This window comes from Chamaea fasciata, unplaced genomic scaffold (genome assembly GCF_029207755.1).
Source record: "Chamaea fasciata isolate MVZ Bird 193981 ecotype frontalis unplaced genomic scaffold, bChaFas1.0.hap1 SCAF_2, whole genome shotgun sequence".
Lineage (NCBI taxonomy): Eukaryota > Metazoa > Chordata > Aves > Passeriformes > Sylviidae > Chamaea > Chamaea fasciata.
In genome coordinates, this window is record NW_027094087.1 from 100,978,054 (window position 1) to 100,999,749 (window position 21,696).

At 41.9% G+C, this 21,696-nt stretch overlaps 2 protein-coding genes across 3 annotated transcripts in view; both read right to left on the reverse strand.

Moving 5' to 3' along the window:
* PHKA2 (phosphorylase kinase regulatory subunit alpha 2) overlaps positions 1-17,814 on the reverse strand; it is a 44,635-nt gene extending 26,821 nt beyond the window's left edge. For both annotated transcript variants that reach the window (XM_066176899.1, XM_066176898.1), the window contains exons 1-14: positions 17,695-17,814; positions 12,497-12,655; positions 11,135-11,182; positions 10,459-10,627; positions 9,537-9,619; positions 8,843-8,923; positions 7,699-7,797; positions 7,240-7,386; positions 6,973-7,026; positions 6,276-6,398; positions 4,192-4,287; positions 2,695-2,802; positions 1,920-1,998; positions 366-500 (exon numbers count right to left, since the gene is read on the reverse strand). In XM_066176899.1, coding sequence (XP_066032996.1) covers positions 366-500; positions 1,920-1,998; positions 2,695-2,802; positions 4,192-4,287; positions 6,276-6,398; positions 6,973-7,026; positions 7,240-7,386; positions 7,699-7,797; positions 8,843-8,923; positions 9,537-9,619; positions 10,459-10,627; positions 11,135-11,182; positions 12,497-12,655; positions 17,695-17,772 — 1,459 coding nt within the window. In that variant the 5' untranslated portion in view covers positions 17,773-17,814. The remainder of the gene's footprint in view (positions 1-365; positions 501-1,919; positions 1,999-2,694; positions 2,803-4,191; positions 4,288-6,275; positions 6,399-6,972; positions 7,027-7,239; positions 7,387-7,698; positions 7,798-8,842; positions 8,924-9,536; positions 9,620-10,458; positions 10,628-11,134; positions 11,183-12,496; positions 12,656-17,694) is intronic.
* Positions 17,815-21,026: 3,212 nt separating this feature from the next.
* ADGRG2 (adhesion G protein-coupled receptor G2) overlaps positions 21,027-21,696 on the reverse strand; it is a 54,704-nt gene continuing 54,034 nt past the window's right edge. The window contains exon 27 of the mRNA XM_066176902.1: positions 21,027-21,412. Coding sequence (XP_066032999.1) covers positions 21,228-21,412 — 185 coding nt within the window. The 3' untranslated portion in view covers positions 21,027-21,227. The remainder of the gene's footprint in view (positions 21,413-21,696) is intronic.

Consider the following 21,696-nt stretch of genomic DNA (forward strand, 5'->3'; position numbering starts at 1 on the left):
CGATTTGGAGCAGAAAACTTCCCAGACTGCCTGCTGGGAAGATAAAAATCATACTGCCCAGTTTCCAGACTCAAATGACTTCTTGAAGGGAAAATATTCGCTTTTTTTTCTTCTGTGTTTTTCCAGGCATTTTTTTTCAAAAACCAGTTTCTCTGTGGGAGTAGTTTCTGGAGGACAAAAGAAGAGTCAGTTTTCGTCCAGCTCCAAGGGCACAGGGAAACTTGTATTTTTGCCACCATTTCTAACGAGGTAGTTTTTCCTCCCCGTTTGAGTCCCTTATTCAAGACAAAAGTTCTAAGTTGGTTAAACTTCTTAAAAAACTACCTTGCCTGGCAGTAGAGAGGCTTCCATGTTGAAATACTTACCCAGCATGGTGTAGAGGTTGCTGAGGATGCGAGCTGGCTGCACTCTGAGTGGATGGATGTCAGTAATGCTCTGAACATTGATTCCACGGTCTTGCAAGAGATTCTTAATTTGATTCGATTCTGCCAAGACAGTTACTGTGTAACAGAAAACAAAAACACAAGTAAAAATCAATAATCTACTCTTTTTAACTGATTATCTACTGTCACCTCTCAGCAAATGCATTTAGCTACCTAAAAAGACACAAAGTCCTTTTTTCTTAATTTATGGATTCATGACATCAAAAGGGATTGTAACAGGGCACCTGACGGATTAATTCTCTGTTTCTCAGTATTTCTTGCCATTCCTGTCCACTTTGGACAACAGCGGTGGCCAGAGGAGTCCTCTGAGGTCTCTACTCAAACCTCCTGCTCAAAGCAGGGTCAGAGCTGCTGAGGTTAAAGCAGGTTCTTGGGGACTTCATCAGTTGCTTCTGATTTCTTTGAGTACCACTAGTTTGGATCACAGAGTCTCTTTAGCAGAGAGTCTCTTTTAGGGCTTTCCCCCCATAGAACAAAGTGAACATGACTTGAAAATCTTTGGTATTTGAACACAGCACGCTGTAACAATGCAGCCAAGTCACTGGAGAACAGCAGCTGTCACTTGTATAGCAACAAAAGTTTCAGAGGACACAGAATGGCAGAGGTAGGGAGAAAAAAAAATCCCTAATGAGAGGAATTTACAATCCAGGCCCAGAACCCATCTCTTGTCCCACTTGAGGTTTTGCCCATGATAAATGGCTTATTGATTTGGAACTAATAAATCAGTATTCTTTGTACTGTGAATGCTTGCCAAAGAATGCCAAAAATAAGCAAGCACTTCTATTTCTACTGGAAATGAAACACTTCAGAATAATGAAATGCTACTCCCACAAGGCACCAACAGGGGGTAAACAAGCACCAGCCCAGGTCACAGGATCCTTGACAAAGGCTGCTACTGATATATGAGCTGGTTGCTCCATCAGAGCAGCCCAGGCCCTGGAAAAGTCTTTAAGACCTGATCTGTGGTGTTTGCTCTCTACTTAATTTCTGGTTTTGGCTGTTCTTGCACGAACTAAAGAGGCCAATCCCTGCAGCAGCCAAAAGCTGGTAACTCTGGCTGCCTCACTTCTGTGTACAGGGATCCTCTGCACTCAGTGCTCCCTGGTTCCTCTGAAAAGGGACTACATGAAACCTGATTAACCTGATCCATCTCCTGTCAGTCCTGCTTCTGCTTTCTAGAAGCCGCCAAGATTTTCCTTTTCACTACAAGATTAAGTTTGCCACCCTCCAATTCCAGACAAGTCTTAAAATTTTAACATTTTTTTTAAGTGTCTTAAACCTGATCTTCCCTCCTGAAAAATGGCAGTTAGGCAAACAAGCACTTTCTCCTTCTCACAGTGTCATCAAAGCATCTGTGTCCCATGCAAAAAAAAATCCACATTATTTTTAAACACATCTTTCATCTCTCCTGAAGGGAGAAGGGACTTTGCCACTACATGATTCAATCCACACAGAATGTCCACAAAATTCCCTCACCTTGTACCACAACATCAGGTTTAAATCCAGTGGAAAATCTCCTGTTTAGGGGATCGATTTCACCTGCAGCAAGAAATCCCTAGAACAAATGCAAAAGAAAGAAAAAAGTAAGGAAACAAAGAGAATTTAAGCTAAAGGTTTCCGACATATAGAATAAATCCTAACCAATTTTCACAGTTTTTTCAGGACAGCAGGACTTAAAGCCTGGTTTATCTACCCTTTCCACTAAGTAGTACATTCAGTAAAAACAATGGCTGCAATAGTTTTTGGAACAACAAGAAAATGGTTCTGAATGACAATCTGTGTTCAGAATTCCTATTTCAGCGTTACAGCAACTGACATAATTTCACTAGGAAAGCAACTTTTTCTGTAGCTCTACAGAGATATTTGTGCTTCCTTTAACTAGTCTGACTTTAATGTGTCTGACTAGTAGATACATCATGTCATAGAGCAAAGAATAGCCTAGTAAAGCTGAAATGGCCCAAAATCCTGGCTCTGGAACAGCCAAGTCAGCCTGGGCATACTCCTCTATTCTAACCATATATCCAGACCATGTTACAACTTAGCTTGATTAGAAACAGACAACTGCATAGCTATATTTAAAAAAAAAAAAAAAAAAGGTCCTGAAAGCTCAGAGTCAGCCTTTCACGGTTCATGTACGTGTTTCTACTGGAAAACACACTGTCCTCTACCTGTCAACCAAACTGTACTTTAAACCCAAGCCATCTCAAACAAAATGAAATACAAGTTTATCTACTATGCAAGAAATAATTACCTCTGCTAACAGGCAGCTCAGGACATACAATGATTGGCCCCAAAGATGTGGCAACTTTCCCACTGGGACACGATCCACTGAATGAGGATTTTCATACTCCTCATCCACCTGAAAACAAATACGTAAGGAAGAAAATTTACCCTAAAGTTGTGAAGAACAATCAATAACATGTGAGTATTTGAAGACACACAGTCTAACACCAACCCTTTCAAGCCTGCCTTTACTACTGACACAGAGATGTCGTGGTTTCACTTTTAAGGCTACACATTTTCTGGGACAAGAACTATACTTTCTTTTTGTATCTCTTCCCACCCCTTCAAAGCTGGAGCATGGATGGGGACTCCACATGCAGTTATAGCTTTAGTATTAGCTCTTCCACTTTCTCACCATGCCTTTGCTGCCTTCCCTCTGGGCTGCTCCCAGGTAACTGGGTGTCTGCTGTCCAACCCTTTCCAAGATGACACTTTAACTTCATTGATGTCTACCCAGCTTTCTGGAGCAAAGGTGCTTTCTAATATTAAGATTATTCCACCTTTCCTTCGTTAGCAAGGATGGTCAATAGAAAAATTAAGAGTAGACTTACTAATTTAGAGAAACTGCCTTAGTTTTGCAGTGTACACATCCACTTGAGGGCAGGGCAAAAACCCTCCCTGATTACATCATCAGGCAGCCATTTCATATTTCTTTTATAGACAGACAAAATCTACCCTGTTTATGTGGCATGTTTTTCAGATCATTATCATCATATCAAAATTCACAAGAAGGCTCTGGACTCTTACACGCTTGTTCCCACTAGGAAGGCAATTCAGTTTCCACCTCAGATCTGCGAGCAAGGCATCAGCTGTCGGCTGAGCAACTCAGACCAACCCAGGAGGCTCCACACCCTTAGGGAGTGAGGGCTGAGAAGTCTGGAGTGGGAGAAGAAGTTGGCAGGAAGGGATACAAAGGCAAATAGCATGGAAGAGCACATAAGCTCGTCTGAATTTCTCTGTCACAATGGGAGAATGAGATAAACAGTAACAGCAAAGGTGGGGAAAAAAGAAAATACCCAAACAAACCGAACAGAAATCCCAGCCCAAACCCTAATCCATTTGAAACATGTCTCCCATACATGCTCTTGAAAAGGGCAGCACAATCAACCAACAGATCGGACAGGCAGGACAGTCAATGCTTTATTTCTTCTTTGAGCTTCAGTTCCTAAGTCAGTATCAACACTTCTTAAATATATGTCTTACTCTAAGGATGTAAAGTTTTAGATCTGCTGTAATATTTCCACAGACACTCAAATTTACAAGTAAAAAATGTGCCCATTTGGAAGCCTAAAGTTTACCATTTCTCAGCAGGAGCTGTGAGAGGTCTCCTACTTTTTAAAATAATGTGCTATAGTCTTTTTTATTGTTGGTTTAGATTCATCAGACACAGGAAAATTGCAAGACTGACATTCCTCTCGCTCTCTCTGCTTTGCATACTGAAGTGGATGCTGCATTTTCCCAATACCTTTTCTGGAGGGACTGCGTAGAGTTCAGGCATTAGCACCAATCCATTCTTCTCTCTAATGAGTATTCCTTCCAGAGCCTCTCTGTATTCTTGTACCTGGAATTATTTTTAAAAGAGAGTGAGAATTCACACTACAGTCAGCAAAACTGAAAGAATAAAGTACTTTTGAATGGTACTTTTTACTAAAAGTTCATATATTTTAAAAAAAAAAAAAAAAGGTGGAGGGATCATGATTTGCTGATGGAAGAACACTGTGTAAATTATCAGAGACTGTTCCAGCATCTCAGTGTTATCCGAAACATGAACCCTTGTCTTCAATCTGTAACACACTGCTGCAGTACAAAACTTCCAATATATTCCTATTGAGAAGTCACTGGAACAGATCCTACAGAGAGTTTTCAATGGATGACGGTGCAGTGACACAGACATCAGACAGCCAGTATCTGTCAGAGTGTAAGGTGTTTAAATTGTTAGCTGTATGCCATGAACATTTGTCTGTGGCTTGCTGAATTCTGCTTTGCAGGATTGGGAAATCAGTTTCTCTTAACTGATTTGATTAAAATATTGTCACATAGAAAGGTTAAAATAGATTTAAATGTTTAAAAAAACCTACGTTCACTGAACAGCAAATCCTCTTGTTCTTGTGGTATTAGCCAACGTATTAGGAATAGGAATAGCAGACTCATAAGAACATGTAATCCTTTTTTTTTCTTTTTTTTTTTTTAACCAGATTCCCTAGTTTGTTCCATTTATTAACTATCCATTCCAAGTTTTTACTTAGAGGGAGACTTTTCAAGCACTACCAGCATCTGCCTCAGAGATTTTTTTTTGCTATTCTGCTATTCTGAATACAGTGGACCACTCAAAGTAAGGTACCCACAGGTTCACATACACTGACATTTTCAGTATCCTGTCACGTTCCACTTTTTTTGAGTCCTCAGAGTGCTTATTTTTCTAGCAAAACCATTTGTTGTCAGCAGTAATTGGGGCTAGACACTCACCTGAGTGTCTCAGTGACTCATTCAGCTATGTTTAAACAGTGGAAACTGGGATCAATTGCCCTGACTACGCCCTAGAACAGTCCATCTGCATACCATAAAAAACAATCAGGTACATAATGTCCCAGATAATCCAACTAAGGTCTAGAGATTGCTTCAGGAGGTGGTTATTTTATTGGCAGGATGAAGTTTCAGTAAACTTTCTGCTATTCCCCCTCACAAAATAATGGTATTTCTCTCTTCACCAGACTACTTTAACTGTGTTCAAGAAAACATTTCATGTGTGTAGTGTCAGGAGGAATTTTCACTTGGTTTACAACATCTGATACAGAAAGAGGGCTCTTTGGTCTGAAATTCTCTGAATTGTTTCTGATGACATTTCAATTTTTTATCGAGTTTAGCAATCTCCTATCCGTCTGCGTATTAGGCATTTTTAAAACGCTTATTTTTTAATTAATTTCTTTCAAGCTACCAATCTGCAGAACTTCCGGTATGAATGCATTTAGTTCTGGCTACTTGCTGCTCTTTAATTCACCAACACTCCCCAGGTGCCACCATAACCTTTGGAGGGCTACAGTCAATTTTGTTCCACTGACCACTGGATGTCTGGCACAGTAATGATATGAAATGACTTAGGGAATCACTGAAAATTAAACTGCCCCACATAAGCCAATCCCAAATCTCTCTGAATGTACAAAAACACTGAAAGTACTACGAATCTTGCTCTCAGCAGCCAAGCCAGAGAGGTTGGGAAAAAGAAGCTTGTCTCATCCTGAAGTGATTGTGAAAGGGGCATCAAGGTTGGTGAAAAGACAAAACCAGGTAAATACCCTGTTCAGCCCAGTTTTACCACCCCAGCTAACAGAGCCACTCAACCTGGCAGGGAGAGGGCAGCCAGGCCCCAGTGTGCACAACCCTGCTGCCTCTACCACGTCATGAACTGCCCAGGAAGGTGAAATTGGCTGAAGAGTATTCCACTCTGCTAATGGGGTATCCAAATAAAACCCAAAACAAACACAGAACAAAGTTACAAAATACTGTGGGTAAATGGTTTTGCAATTTGAAAGCAATTTCTTCTTTCCTCACCTGGATTTTGTCCTCATTGAATACTCCATCAATTAGGAAGTATGTCCAGAATACTGGCCACTCACATTCAATATTCTCAAAGAGCTTGAGCTCAGCAGGATCATAGTGCAACCTGCTTGGATCCTAAAAAATTCAAACACACTCAGTCACAGTGCTAAATTAGTCACTTATATTCCAATCATAATGGTAACCTATTTTATACAAATTAAAACATGGAAACCAGTAAACCCACCAGAAACAGTTTCCATGCAGTCTCCTGACTTCTTTACAGCATTCACTCTCAAACTCATTTAAAGGCTCTCTAGACAAATCGATCCTTCCTAGTCTCAAGAGCTAAGTTTCACCCAAATGATTTTGGCTCTGCCTCAGTTGTAAGATATTTTGGGATGTTACAGAGATACCACTTCATCTTAGACACTAAAAGAATACCTAAGGGTTCTTACAGAATTATGAATTAAATTCTGTCCTTAATAACTGTTTTTAAAACCTTTAGCCTCCCTTTCCAGGGTGGATACCTGGATTACCCCCAAATCCATTAACATGTCTTAGCAGTGATGGAGAACTTCACCCCTTCATAAATAAATTTAAAAAATTTTAAAAATTTTGTAAATAAAACAAAATATGTCTATAAAGAAGAGATAAAATTCTTCCCATGTGCTTACTGAAAAGATACATCATAAATATCCATCAGAAGTACCTCTCTGGGTGTCTTGTAACCATCTCGGAGAAAGCGACAGCAGCCATAGCGGCCCTGTAAAAACACACAACGTTGTAGGAAATTTCCCATACACTTCTTCCTCACAGACTAACATCAGCATAAAGGCATAAAGTGCTGAGTTTTACAGGTACCTAGGGACCTTCCTCCCTCTCTTCATGCACAAGTCTCGCAACCCTCGTTTAATTAGGATTTTTGGATTTGAAAGAGGTTCTGCTTCTCTCTTTGGAAAACAAAGTAAATCCTTACCTGCAATTTGGATATGATCTCACTCTTGGTTACATTAACAAGGTTTACATCCTCTACTGCAAAAGCTGGGTAAGAAATAATAGACAGGAGGCCAGCATCTATCTCCTTTGATGTGGATGCCCTTGGCAACATGGAGTACAGAATAGACTGAGCAAAACAAGAACAGGAGAGAGGGATGTAAAACAATTTGCCTACTTCAAAAAACTATATCAAGTGCAAATGAGACTACCCTATTTGCAAACTGAGAAGCCTGTGCAGCTATTTTTAACTGAGTCTGAATGAGAATGCTTCACACTGCTCAGTTTCACATGATCCACTAGAAACAGGGTGAGCAGTATAGCCTGAAGCATCCTTATTACTTTACATTCTTGGCTTAGTTAATCAACATTTAATTTAAAAACACAGGAGAGAGGGTGTTAGGTTTTCCCCTAGTAAAGCAAAGGGCAGACTAATTTTTACCTGACAGTGTTCCACTTCATCAGGAAGAACATGGATCACTGATTTGTGTCCTCCATGAGCTCCAAAAAGATCTAGTTCATCAATTGCTTCCAAAGCAGCCTTCGAAGAAAACCAAACCACAACCCGAAATCAATAAATACATTTTAAACCAAGTATACACCCTAGCACCTGTGCTCAACCTCTGAAAGAAATTACACAAGACAGCAGTTTGCCCCACCGATATTTTTTTCATTTTTAAAGGGAAGCTTGAAAATTTTAGAAAAAGTACCTATTTCTGGTTTTCAACTAGTAGGATTGAGGATTGATGTACTGGTGGTCCTTCCTACAATTTAAAGGCAATGCAAAAAAATTGGGAGCTGGGTTTCCACCGAGACATCATCTAAAGATTGACGTACTTAGTAAAAAATGCTTGACCTGTCCTATATTCCAAAATAGCCTCTTATATCAGTGTGGGACCAAGACCAGCAGTCTCTCCCTCTTGCAGTGCACACAAGATCTAACAAATCCTGCTGAAAGGCAAATACACCTTTGACCTTAATGATATTTGTCCTCTGTCTGTCTCTCAGATACCATGTAGTGAGGTAATTGTCAATGGCACATTTACATTTATGGCCTTCTGAGCTTCATTTAGTATCTCTGTGGCCTCGTGCTATGAGGGAATCAGAAATATCCACTTTCTTTTAAGTATATCTTCATTTATTTTTTTCTCTAAAAAATTTTCTCTAAACTAATTGTAGAAAATTTCTTAAACTGATGTTCTGCTTTTTTTTAGAATTTACATCTGACTTAATCTTACCATGACAACATCACATATGACACAGAGGCTGAAGAATTAAGGAGGAGGGAAAGAAAACCAGAGGCCACTTTTTAAGACTGCATCTCACTGAAACTGTCAGATTCATGGTTCAATTAACCTGGTATCCTCCCTGCAATCCCTGGAACAACTGTGCTGAGGTCCTTCAATGAGAGCCATTATCTCAAAGATTTTACACTAAAAAATACTCACACCTAAACAAAAATGCTTATACCATCAGCTAACTATTGCAGTGGCCAAGAAGACCATACAAAGGAAGCCATCAGGTTTGTCAGTGCCCTTAAGCGTAACACAGCAGCCATGAAGGAGGTGTCAGGAAGACATTCTCACTTTGGCCATCCCTACGGAGCTCGCGTTCAGTTCAGGGATTCCTTGGTTTGTCTTATCACCACGTTCCCAAATTCCATAATCCTGCAACAACATCATCAACAAAAAAAAGGCATGATTATATACAAAGCAATGTTTTTCCCCTGTGTCACAACAAACCCCCACCCCTACATGAAATTAATTATTTGCCTTCAGAAAAAAAAAAGGGGGGGGGGGGGGGGGGGACAGGCTCCAAGTCTAAAAAGAGACCCTTCCCATGTTTGGAAAGTAGTACATAAAATACACCCCAGCAGGATCATGTATACGGTCACGAAACACTGCCTTCACAGAACACACAAAGGCCTTTATCCCTCCTCCTGTGCATGTTTCTACCCATGTCCCTTCAACTGGGTTTGCTAACAACCTGGCCTTTCTAGAAAGGCCCACATGGCTTATAATTAGACCAAGAAATATTACTGATTATCAATAAAAGCCCCCCATTATTATGATAGAACAAGTATACCTCACCCATGCAGCAGTAAATCCTCCACAGCCCTCTCAACATCTCCAAAGATACTGCTTGCAATGTAAAGTACTGACAGGTTCTGATATCTTCTCGTGATAAAAACAAGTCCTTGTTTTGCTTCTCCAGCAATAAATAATTTTCCACCCACACGTGGGCAGTGTTCACATGATTTACATATAAGTAACTACTTACAGCAACTTTGTAGGCAGCTTCTATGTAAAAAACAAGATTCTGGATAAAGGTAACTTCATCAAGAGTAAAGATAATACGTAGCCCTGATCAAAGGAAGGAAAGAGAATAATTATATTGTATCAGAACCGCAAAATTTACCCTTCAGTGAGTTTCATGGTTTTGTTTATTTGCTACCAACCCCTGCCCACTGAAATCCCAGGAAAAACTCATACTGATTTCCAAAGGTCAGGCAGGAAGCCTCAATACTTGCTACTGACAAAATACTTCAGACCCCACCAATACAGGCTGTTTCAAAGACCAACCAAAAACCACCTCTGTGAGAGTGACACTCAGACCATGGGTAGGAAGCAGAGGCACCTGAGCCAGCTCTGGCTCTCCAGGGCACTGCATACCAATTCCTGCAGCTCCCCAGCCCTCTGCCTGCTTAGTGCTCTACCTAGGAACCTTTAAGATGAACAAGCGCCCGCTCTGCAGGGATCAATTGCAAGGAGCTTCAAGGATAGAAAAACATGTAAGGAAACAAATCTTTATCCTCACAGGAGGGGTACAATTAAGAAGAACACAAGATAAAATAGCATCAGTAAGAGAAGAAACACTGATGGCACAAGTGCACCTGACCTGACGCTGCCACTCTTTGAAGAAACGTGGTTGTCCCCTATGATGTCCTTAAACATGAGACTTCTCTGACATGACTCTAAATATCTCATGTATTTGATGCCTTGATTTTTGGCATAGACACTGACAGTTACTATAAACATGAAATTCCAAGTAAGGCATATCTCTTTTCCAGAGAAACATGACTTGTTTCCGACTAATAATTATGTAAAGACCTTTGAAGCTGGTTACAACTTATTTTTGATTTTTAAATAAAAGTTGGAATAGAAAAGGCTGCAACAAAAGGCAAAAAATACCTTCTGCTTACCTGATGCAGTCATCTGTGCCAAGAAGAGCAGGTAGAGGGAAGTTGCGTCCACTTGTAGATGCCCCCACTGGTCATCCCCAACCACGGTGGCACAAGTTGCAGAGTTGTACTTGGCATGAAGGCAGTCTTTGGTACTCTGAGTGCATTTGAACTTCTCTACCTTATCTACCTAAAAAAACATCACAAATCTCAAATCTGAGACATTTTGGAAGAAATTCTCCAAGCGATTTCAGAATTAACAACTTTTCCTAGGTGAGGAGAATCTTGAGGTCTTAATCCTGTTACCTCACTCAGTTTTGATTGGTCAGAGGGCTTAAACACAACCCTAACTTTAGACTCCAGTTAAATCCACATCTCTACAGGAAAGAATACGATTAAATTACATTGTTGAGTTCAGATCTAAACTACAGCCACACATCTTAATGAAAATCAGTCTGCAAAGATTTTCACATCTTAGTGAAAATCAACTCTGATTTGCTACAAGCACAATCTCAAAATGTTACTTGGACAAGAAGTGGAAGAAAGGTCACTGTTTTGCTCAAGAGTTGAGAAGACTCCCCACACCATCATCTGTACACACACAAAGTAAGTCACAGAAGACACAAGAACTATACATTTCAATGAAATGCTTTGCAAGTACAACATCTACTAATGCAACTCAGATCTACGGCATTACCTGTCTCATCATGCACTGCAAGAGTCCCCGCATCAGCTTCACAACATTCTGCAGAAACAAAACAGACCAGTGACACTTTCAGCCTCATCAGCTCTTGCAAACATTCAAAAGTGGTAAATTTCACACCCTCTACTAATGTCCTGCCAAAGGTAAAAAAGAATGTGTATTTGTCCAAAATGTTTTGCATGCTTTTTTTTTTTTAAATACACTGATCAGATTTTATTCCTTCATCCCTGTCTAGGAGAAGTCTTTTCCCAAAGGTCCTCTCTAAACAGTGGAACAACTCTCTGTTGTTCTTCTACCCAGCCAAAGGAAGTAAGAAGAATGTCTTGTAAGAATATTAATACTAATAATAATTTTTTGAGTGACAGATCTAGGGAACATCGTTAAGTGACTTCAAGACATTGACATGACTACAAAACCTGTAGAGCCTCTTCCACTCTTTATACAGTACAACAAAAATCAAGTGACTAGTAGAGAAAGGGCCATAAGTGTGAACGTAGAGAAGTGCAAGCTTGTGCATTAAATAATCAACCCCACCTTTTCACCCCAAAAGTATAGCCTCAAAATATGACCACCCAAACTGAGCCAAGGTTATTGTGTCACCATGGACCTCCCTGGTTTGAGCAGGACATACCAGCAGAAAATTTACCCAGTGATTCAAAACAACAGCAGAACAACAACAGTCCCTCCCTTCCCATTTAACCCACCTCTGTCTACACTCTCATTTCTCATACTCACATTCCCAGCTGCAGATTTTAGTATTTAACTGTGTGAGCTATGTCCCAATTCTCCAATACACATTGTATCAGTCTGGAGATCATTACCTTTTCTGCTATGACCAAACATGCCTATACATCATGTACAACCTCCATGCACATTCCAAAAACTTCTACTTTAAGTGGCTTACTTCTCTTTACAGGGAAGAATGATCTAGCTGCAAGATCCAAGCAGCCTAGGCCTGATTTTCTGCTCCGTAACACACCTCAGGAGAGACCTCAAGGTTTAATCAGAGAGAGGTTCGTAAATCAGGGCATAAAATCTCTCAGAAGCCTAATTTTCAATAATTAGCCAACCAATGAAAGTTTAACTTCTACAAATTTTTGTTTCGTATGTAGTTAAATTCAGATGTTAGTCTCTCTGCCACCCAGCTCTTCAAATCCTCCTTACTAGGAGGTTGCCTGGGATACTGCACACCACACTCTGCATGGATATTGCTGTCTTTGGAACAAGACACATCCTCCAAGCTGGGACAACCCTGCCAGACCCCAGACACAGCAGCAGTGCCAATGCACTCTCCAAAAACACTACAGTAAAGAAAACCCAAACAGTGAAAGTGGTTTGTGCTGAGCCTTGACTCACCTGCTCGAGCTCGTAGGCTTTGGCTTTATCCTCGTCCCGGTCCGCATTCTTCCGATACGCCATTCCCAGCCCCCACACGGCCAGGATGCTGTAGATGTTGTCCCGGACCCAGGCATCCTTATGGTTCACCCCAGCAGAGAGCAGCCCTGTCACTGGGTTCTACCCACGACACAAGGAATAAAAAACAAACATCACCACTAAAGATGGTTTCTAAGATGGTTTCATCTAAACTAAAGATGATTTCATGCTAAGTGCACGCTGTGGCTGCTCGTGATTTCACAACAGAAGTGAGATTCCATCCTTCCTTCCCAGACTCATGCAAGTGAAATGCAAAATTTATTTGAATGCTTCAGGTTGTAAAGGTTACAGCATCCAGCTGGACATCCTCATCCACACAGGATTAGTAGCCAAGTCACTGAGTGAAATTCAGAATACATCAAGGAAATGGAAATTTAAATTTTACATATTTATGAGGAAAAGAAGGTACTGAGTTAACACTAGAAATTGAGTGTGGGATATATGCTCCTTTATGTAACTGGTCTGTGGCATAACCATGAGAAAGTAAAAAACTACTAGTGATCTTCTAGCAGATTAAAAGAAGTATTTCTATATATCTGCCCACTGGGTTTATGACAGGTAAATGAATGCAATGCCTTTTTTATACCCTCCTTAGGAAAATGTACAGGAAAAAAAATCTGAAGGTGTTGAAAAGCAGCACTGTCTAAAAAGCAGAGCACTGAGTAGTCTCCTGCATCCCAAATACTCCAATAATTTTTCACTGCATTATTAATTCCCATCACTTGACTATCCTTAATTTTTTTTAGACCATCTTTCTTGGCTGTACACTCCTGACTAACAAAAAAATGAGACAAAGAAGTAAAATGCCAATAGAACTTTCAATCCAATCAAGCCTTTACAGAAATTTCAGTCAATGAAGACCAGCTGGTGGGGCTGGTGTGACAAGTGGCAAAAATTACAATAGTAAAGACTATACTTTTACAAAAGTTTAAGAGGATACATCCACCAATTCTTCATTTCTCCCACACACTGGTTCGCTCAACTCACTATTTTTAAAAAAGTTCTTTTGAGGGGGAGGGGCTTTAGTTACAATCTCCTGGTCTCTGCATGTGACCACTGAGCAGCACAGGGGTGGCAGCCTGACAGACATGACCCGGCACAGTCAGCCCTATTGTTATGGTTTAATACAGCAATGCTTAGTGGCTCACTCAGAGCAGAAATGAAGTTCTGCTGCACAAGCCCCGCCTCAGCAAGGTCTTCACAAACCAAGTAACAGCTGAAGGACCCCTACTCACCTGTTTGATGGGGAAAGTAGCACATATGAATGCCAACAGCTTAAAAAACTTATAGATCTTGATCTTTTGATCTTGAAAAGTCAAACAAGGAGTAACAGAAGTCCCAATTCAGCACTGTTCCCACATGTCAAAACCCAGGGTCTTAAAATGCAGACTGCGTGCTCCCAGCATTTGTAGAGGACACTTTGTCTCCCTCCCTCCAATGCAGGACAACAAATGTCTACTCACCTGTAGCCCTGGCTTGATATAGATCACTCTGCTGTCTAAGAAATGATCATTTTGGTTTATTTTTCCCTACTCTCCATTCTGGGCTAGCTGCCATTTGAAAAATAAAAATGTCTCTGTGTACCAAAATGGAAATCCCAGAGAAATGGCCCATCCAAGACCTTAAAATTCAGTTCCCTATTCAGTTCCCAGGGAAGGACTTGCCAACCTCAAGACATTTTATTCAACACATCCACAGGCAGCTATCACCATTTCACCACCTTTCATTCCTCTACAAGTTGGTCCCAGCTTTTGGAGCGCACCGGGGCTGACTCTCATGGACTGAAAACACATTAATGTCTTTCCTCATGCACATTCAGGATGTCAGCAGAACAATGTAATAAACTATTTCAAGTGGTTTTGTTTCAGCTTTCTTAGAAGTGTTTTCTCTTAAAAACTACAATTACTTTCTTCTCTTACCTGCTGACACCATATGAAACCTACAACACTAACAAGGCGCTAAAGAACCCACAGAAACACTGAGTACACTTAATCCCACTGATGTCAAAGGGATTTCAGCTAAGCTAAAACATTCCATCTATGCAGTGATGGCTAATTAGACTAGCAGGTCTCATCCTGCAAATCACACTGCACATAAGATCCACGGAGCAAGTATTTTATCAGCACCATGGGCTGCCAGCTGAGAGCACTGCAACAGAAAGCTGATTGCTGGAGTAAGACTTTGAACTGTTGTATCATGCCCAAACCTATTCCTAAATATATAGGTCAATCTGGAGACAAAAAAGGCCCCCTAACAACCCAAACTACAAAACACACCAGTTCCTACAGGGCAGCAGGTGTCAATAAGAACTTCAGCAGGACCGGCACAAAACCAGTGGGGCTCTAACAAGAGCAGCAAAGCAAGCAATTTAGCATCTTGCTGAAATGTGCAAATTAAACAGATTGTCTCATAGATCTGTCAAGTGAAAACTGAGGTAAGCTCTAGCAAAGCTTGTAGATTTGCTTGTGGAACCAGATGTAACATGATGTGAGTGAGTCTTGGGGACAGTCTCGTACAGGGCCAGGAGTTGGACTTGATGATTCTTGTGAGTCCCTTCCAATGTGATTCTATAATACAGTTGGGGTTACCCATAAACGTATGAGCTTTCCTTATCAGTTCCACATGCTTTTCACTCATACTACCACAGCAATCCTTAAAATGTACATAGATGTTAAGTTTTACTCTTCCCAATCTTAAGATTCATATTTTTTCTTACGTCATTCAATGTGACAGGTGTAATAAACACCTGAGAAATCTTCCTGGTGGTGCTTTTCAATGTCTCCTCTGCTTCAGCACAAAAGCATCCCTCTGACCCCTGTCTCTGGGGTGCATGCAACAGATGGCAGGCCCCCACAGACAGGAGCCAGTAGTCTGGTCTTATCCTCCTTTTACAACAGGATGGTAACTATCACTGCGCATGCTACAAGGACTGGCAAGGACAACACAGCATCTGCAAAACAGGAAAAGATTTGCTACTGGCCTGATCCTGCAAGGTGCCACAGAGAAAACTGTCAGCCCTGGTGCAGTCGAACCTGCCCTTTGCACACATCTGCCGGTAGCACAGATTCCCTGCATTAAAAATTGCCTCTAAAAATCACATTGACTTAGAGTGATTGGAATGAGCACAAGCTCAATTGCTGCTACTGAGAAACCTAGCTGCTGGTGTGTTAAGCACCTGATGAAAGCCCAGTGCTCTGCACACACTCGGTGCTGCCCTTGCTGCACCTCACAGAGGTGAGGGTGTCACTGCCCTCTGTCAGAGCATAGCAGATGATGTGACAAGGCTGCATTTCTGCAGCTGTGCCTGTGAGGTGCAGGGTCACAGTCACACATCACCCCTCTGCTGTGCAGAGGCACCTCAGAAGCATTTTGAACACCCTCGTGGTTCTTCTGCCAGGCTGCTCCTGGGCAAACCCATGGCTAAAATCCACCTCCCTGGCTCCTTCCTGAGGGCACTAAGAAGGCACCAGCAGCAGTGAAGCAGCCCCATCCAAACCCATCCAGCCACCGACCTTCTGCTCCCAAGAAAGACACAGCTGCATGTGGCCAAAAGACAACCTTCCTAACTTGCCCAAGTAAGCACTCTTCACCTGGCTGAACACAACATTTTCAATCTATTGCAGTGAAAAAAACCAGAAAGACTATAAATATAGAAAAAAAATCTAGAAACGTGCCTTCAGCATCTCTCTGGGTCCTCTTGAGATACCACTGATTACCTGCCTTGCCACTAGGCTGTGACTTGCTTTCCACACAAAAAAGAAAACTTACCTCCTTTCCCCACACCTCTGAATTTCCCCAGACATTGAGCCCTTAGTGGAAAAGGCAATACACAGTCATGAACACTCAATCCATTGCTTTAAATACCAACTACAAAATTCTGGGTCACCATCATGAGTCCCTGTATTACCATTTACTCTACCCTTTTCTACTATTGTTAAATATTAATTTCATCAAGGCTTTAATGGGGCATGTTTGAGCTCTGAATCTTGAGAGGTTCCATGTCTCTCCTAATGGACGCTGCGATCAGCATCCTCATCTTATAAACAAGGAAATTAAGGCAGGCAGTGGAAGCCAAAGTGACTTGCCCAAGGTCATCTTGCTGACAAAAGACAGAGATAGGAACACAACTAAAAGCTTCTCCTGTGCCCTAGCACAGCAAGAGCCTAAAATTACCTTCTCACACCACATATACCAGTTCTTGAATTTGTTTCTACTGAGTCTACAATAATTAGTACACAAACACCAATTTACAGGTGTTTGGACCGTGTGCTCAAAACAATGGCTAGTGACAAAAATCTTACTGACAAAGTGCATTTGGGTCCCAGCCTCTTCTTTCACTACTTACCCGTTTCTCCCAACTCTCACCAACAAAGCATATTTGGTAACCGATCTGCAAAAAAGCCCTACTGCTCATCTTTATATACTGTACTGTTTTAACCAAACCATCACACTGCTGAACACCTTCCGAGTCCTCAGTGCCCACCTGGGTGAAGCAACCACACTAAGCAGAGAGCACTGCGCTGTCGAAAAAAACAACAAACCCTGCTATTTTCGGTCTTTCTCTGCTCTCCCGTGCAGGCAGCCCCGCCTGACGCCCCGGGGCCTCAGCAGTGCGGACAGCGGGAGAACAGACTGGAAGCTCTGGGACGTGCCCCGCCGCACACAGGGACCCGCACCGCGCTGTGCTGACAGACACGGCACAAAGTCCTGCCCGGAGCTCTTATGTCACCGCGGCGGAATGCTGCTGTCACCATGAACGTGTGTATATAGTGTGCATATATACAGTGTGCGCACGACGCGTGGGTGTGTACCGTATGGCCATGAAGACACTGTATACACACTATTGTGATTTACAAGCTCAGACTCGCTGTGTTTTCCACACGATCTCCAAGGTGCACTTCCACAAGCGCACCCAGGACCCGCACCGCCTCAGCACTCCCCGCGCTGCCCCGCAGCCGGGGACATGCGGACAGGAGGCCGTGCGCCGGCCGGAGGAGGGATGTTCGAGTTCCTCCTGCAGCCCCCGGCCCCGGCAGGCGCCCCACGGCCCCGGCACGGCCCCACCGCGCCCGGCGCCCTCAGCCCCGAGCAGACGTCCCGGGGCGGCGGCAGCTCCTCACCTGGTGGCAGAGGATGGTCCGCTGGACCAGGCGGGCGTAGCCGTCCAGGCGCACCCCCGAGTTGCTGCGGCTCCTCATGGCCCCGAGGCCGGCCCGGCTACCCAGCCCAGCCGCGCTCGGGGCGGCGGCATCCGGAGATGGCGGCGGCCTCTCCCCGCCCTCACGGCGGGGCGGGGCGGGGCGGGGCGGGCAGCGGCCTCCGCCCTCAGGCACCGCCGCGACACGGGGACGCCGGAGCACGGGGAGCTGCCTAACGTGACAAAAGCCCGGCTGCATTTGAAAACAATAGTGTCGATTTTTTACAACCTCTTCGTAAAATAAAGCTGAGAATGCCAGAATACTTGTTGGAAGCTTTTCTTTCCCCCAGCCTTAAAAAAACCCACCGTTTTGAGATCTGGTCAAATAAAAGCAGGGAGCAGATGTTGCGGAGTAGCTGAAGGTGCGGTACTCACTCTAAATTCGGAAAGAATTTTTTTCCCTTTTTTTTTTGTTTGCTTGTTTGGGATTTTTCGTTTGTTTGATTGTTTGTTTCTAAATTGTAGCATTATCAGAGTTAGTGTTTTAACTTTGCCTTGCTGCTCTTCCTTCACTGACTGTAACTGACAGTCGTGGTTGACAAAGCAGCCTTCACAGACCTGTTCGTTCCTTCGGGGCGGTCGGACAACACCTCCGTGGGTCCTGCACAGCAGTGGAAAAAGACAGAGCTCGGAGATTCATCATCTCCCTCTGCCAGAGCCGTGCGCTGCAATCTGCGCCGTGCCAAAACAGGGACCAGCTCACTCCTCCCGGAACTCCGCACCGGCCTCCCCCTCCAGGACACTGCTTTTTAGAGACACTGCACTTAGGGACCAAGTTTGCTGAGCGGGGTGGTGCCAGCTGAACAAGGTAGGTTGCTGTGTATCTTTGACTAAGCCTAAAACCTCCTTATAGATTTCCTAGAGTTAGCTTCGCACCACAAACTAATGCACAGAATTTTAGGTTGTGCTCTGGGAAGGTGTTGCAGCTTTCCCCGAGCTCTGGGTGTCCTGGCTAAACAAAATCCAAGAGACCGAAAAGGGTACTGGAACCAATTTTACTGTTTTAACCAATCTAAAAACACGTTTTCAGCTAGTCTGAGGATGAGCTAAAATATTATGCTGGTGTAAGTGCAAACTTTTACTACGGTATGTGCATGCTGTTAAGTGGCAAAGTCAGAAAGGATTCCTCTCCCCTAGGAATGTATAAAATAAAAACTATTTCAACAATCCTAACATATTTTAGTGTGCAAAAATAAAAACAAAAATAAAACTCCAAGCAGGTCAGTGGAGTATGTGTATTCATAAGGAATTTAATTACTGAAGCCAAACTCAGCTATGTGTTTTTGCTTACAGCATTCCTGCGGGACCAGCGTCAGCAGACTAGAGGGCAGGCATTGACTAGACTAACTTACCATCAGGGTTTTCTCTGCTAAAATCCAGACCTGTTAGAACCATGCAAGGTAAAATATGCAGCAGACAATAAATGCAAAAGCTGAGTCAGCTTTTTCTCCAAGAGGTTAGGTACTGTTGATTCTGTAATCTGAAGAATTGTAACACAGCCCAGTATTACCGACACATTTATCTAAAAGGCAAAGTTTACATATTTGTGTTGTACTTGCTGCAAATTTATTACTTTTTTTTACAGTTGAAAATATAAATATAAGAACATTAAATAAATTTACAAGAAACACTGTAAAGGCAATTAGCCAAATAGTTAAAGCATTCACAGAAATGTATTCCAGCTACTAGCATTCCATGATGGGCTTTTACCAACATACAGCTAAAACCCTGTGGATAAACACAACGAATACTTTAAATTCCCACCTTAAAAGCATAGTCAAGAGTAATCTTGGATGTAAGTGACTGAAAGAACCCACAGAACCATGGAATACAGAACCACAATGGGGTTTGAGTACTGAAGAGGTTCAATTGCTAACTCCAACAGAGCCCCAAGATAAGAGGCATGTAACTCATGCTTTTTGTTAAAAAGAGTGTTTTCAGGGTGCCCCACTGAGCCCTCCCCACTGGGAAGGCAAAGCCCTTGCTCCCCCTCAGCATGCACCTGCTTCATGCAGCCCTCTTTACAGGGCCTGGTACGCTGCAGTCTGGCACCAGTTTGCCCTATTTTGCTTTGGGAGTGTCCAGCTTTTGCCCAAGAATGCAAATTGGAAATCAGTGGCCACAGCTGCACGTGTGTGCGGAAGAAGAGGTAAAACCAGGGCTTAGGCCAATTTCCATCCAGGAGGAACAGCTGTTCAGCTGTTGTACATGGAGAGCCAAAATCCATTCTTTTCAGGTAATTATCACAAGAGGAATGAAATTTTGCTTCAGCAATTACTAAGCTAGTGCCTCAGTATTTGGTTTGCTAACCAAGAGCCAAAGCACAAGCAGAAATACTCATTAGAATAGCTCAAAAGCTGCCCCTTAAAAACAGCCATGCAATGAAACAAGCAATTACTCAGCTACTAAATATAGCAGCTATCATTTATTATTTCTATTTTTTCTTCCACTTGCCTCCCCCCCCCTCCTTCCAAACTTCTCTGCTTTCATCATTGCAAATGAGAAATGGCAGTCTCTCACCCACTCAAGATAAATACTGACCCTGGTGAAATCAATGGCAAAAACTGATGAGTTCGCTCAAGCCACCAACACAACTTAGTTGTACTTAATAACCTACTGACTACTTTATTTAATATTCCATTCACAGCACTCTACTTGAATTGTACCAAATTTCTATCCCTCTATGGTGTACTAAAAGGTAGCTAAAGGTTCAAGACCAATTGTGTTTGTTATTTACAGTTCTGCATCTAGTGGATATATTCAAACCACTCTAAGTAATCCACTTACTGGACAAATTAACTTTTGTATCATTCTATGTTGAAGGTAATTAATTAAAGAAAAAAGCAAACTTACAATAGATGTTACAAAAATACCAATTATTTTTCTATACATAAGTATATTTAAATTTATATTACAAGAAATAAATATAAAAGTATCATTGAGATGCTTAAAGGTTGATATTTTCTGCTTATGTACATCACTGCAGAGTTTGCTACTAAAACGTACAAAAAGATGAAGACAGTGTAGCTAACATTTTTAAAGTTAACATCGTTTGTATGCACAAGTTGCAACTTTCTACATTTTTACAATACTACTAAGAATTATATCCAGATAAACTTAATTGTAATGAAAAAAGTCTAAATAAAAATTTGTTTAAATGTAAAAAAAACCTTAAAAAACTTCACTCTGATGAAGAAACAAAATGGAAGTGTGCCAGCTGTTATCTGACATCCAAGACCTTGTCAAAATAGTAGCTTCCTGTTCTTTTTTTTTTTTTTTTTTTTTTTTTTTTTTTTTTTTTTTAATAATTGTCTTTGTCAATCCATTGCATGGCTGCCTTGAAGTTCCAGTACCATATATTAAATAAAACCAGTTCTTGGTCTGCTCACATTATGTAAAACTGCTAAAGTAAAACTCTACTTCACACTGTAAACCAGTGTGCTGTTTAAAAGGAAATCACATTTTCTCCATAGAATTTAGGCTTCCTCTCTTTGAAGTCCTTCTGAGCGAGATTTGGTTTTCTTGGCTGCCAGTATCATCCTTGTCTTGCAAAACAAGTTGTTTGCCTGAAAAGTCATGGAGACACACATCACCATTCTGTACACTGAAACAAACACCATTCTTCTCACTGGAAAGATGGCCTGTTGAAAGAAAAAAGTGCATCCGCTATCAGAATGGTTCAGAATCAAGCCTCTCATGCTTTTTAGGTCACTGTAGGAAGTTCACACACTCTCACTTTTCCCGTGCAACAATTATAAAATGTGTATTTTTGGTAAATATTCTATATAGATTTCTTTTTCTGTGTAAAATCCTAATACTTGAGAGATGTTAATCACCTTCCAGTCCTGAATTTGGAATAGCATTTCAGTAGAAGCAGTGAGGCTAAAACCATAAAATGTTTACAGCTCAGTTTATTTATGACATA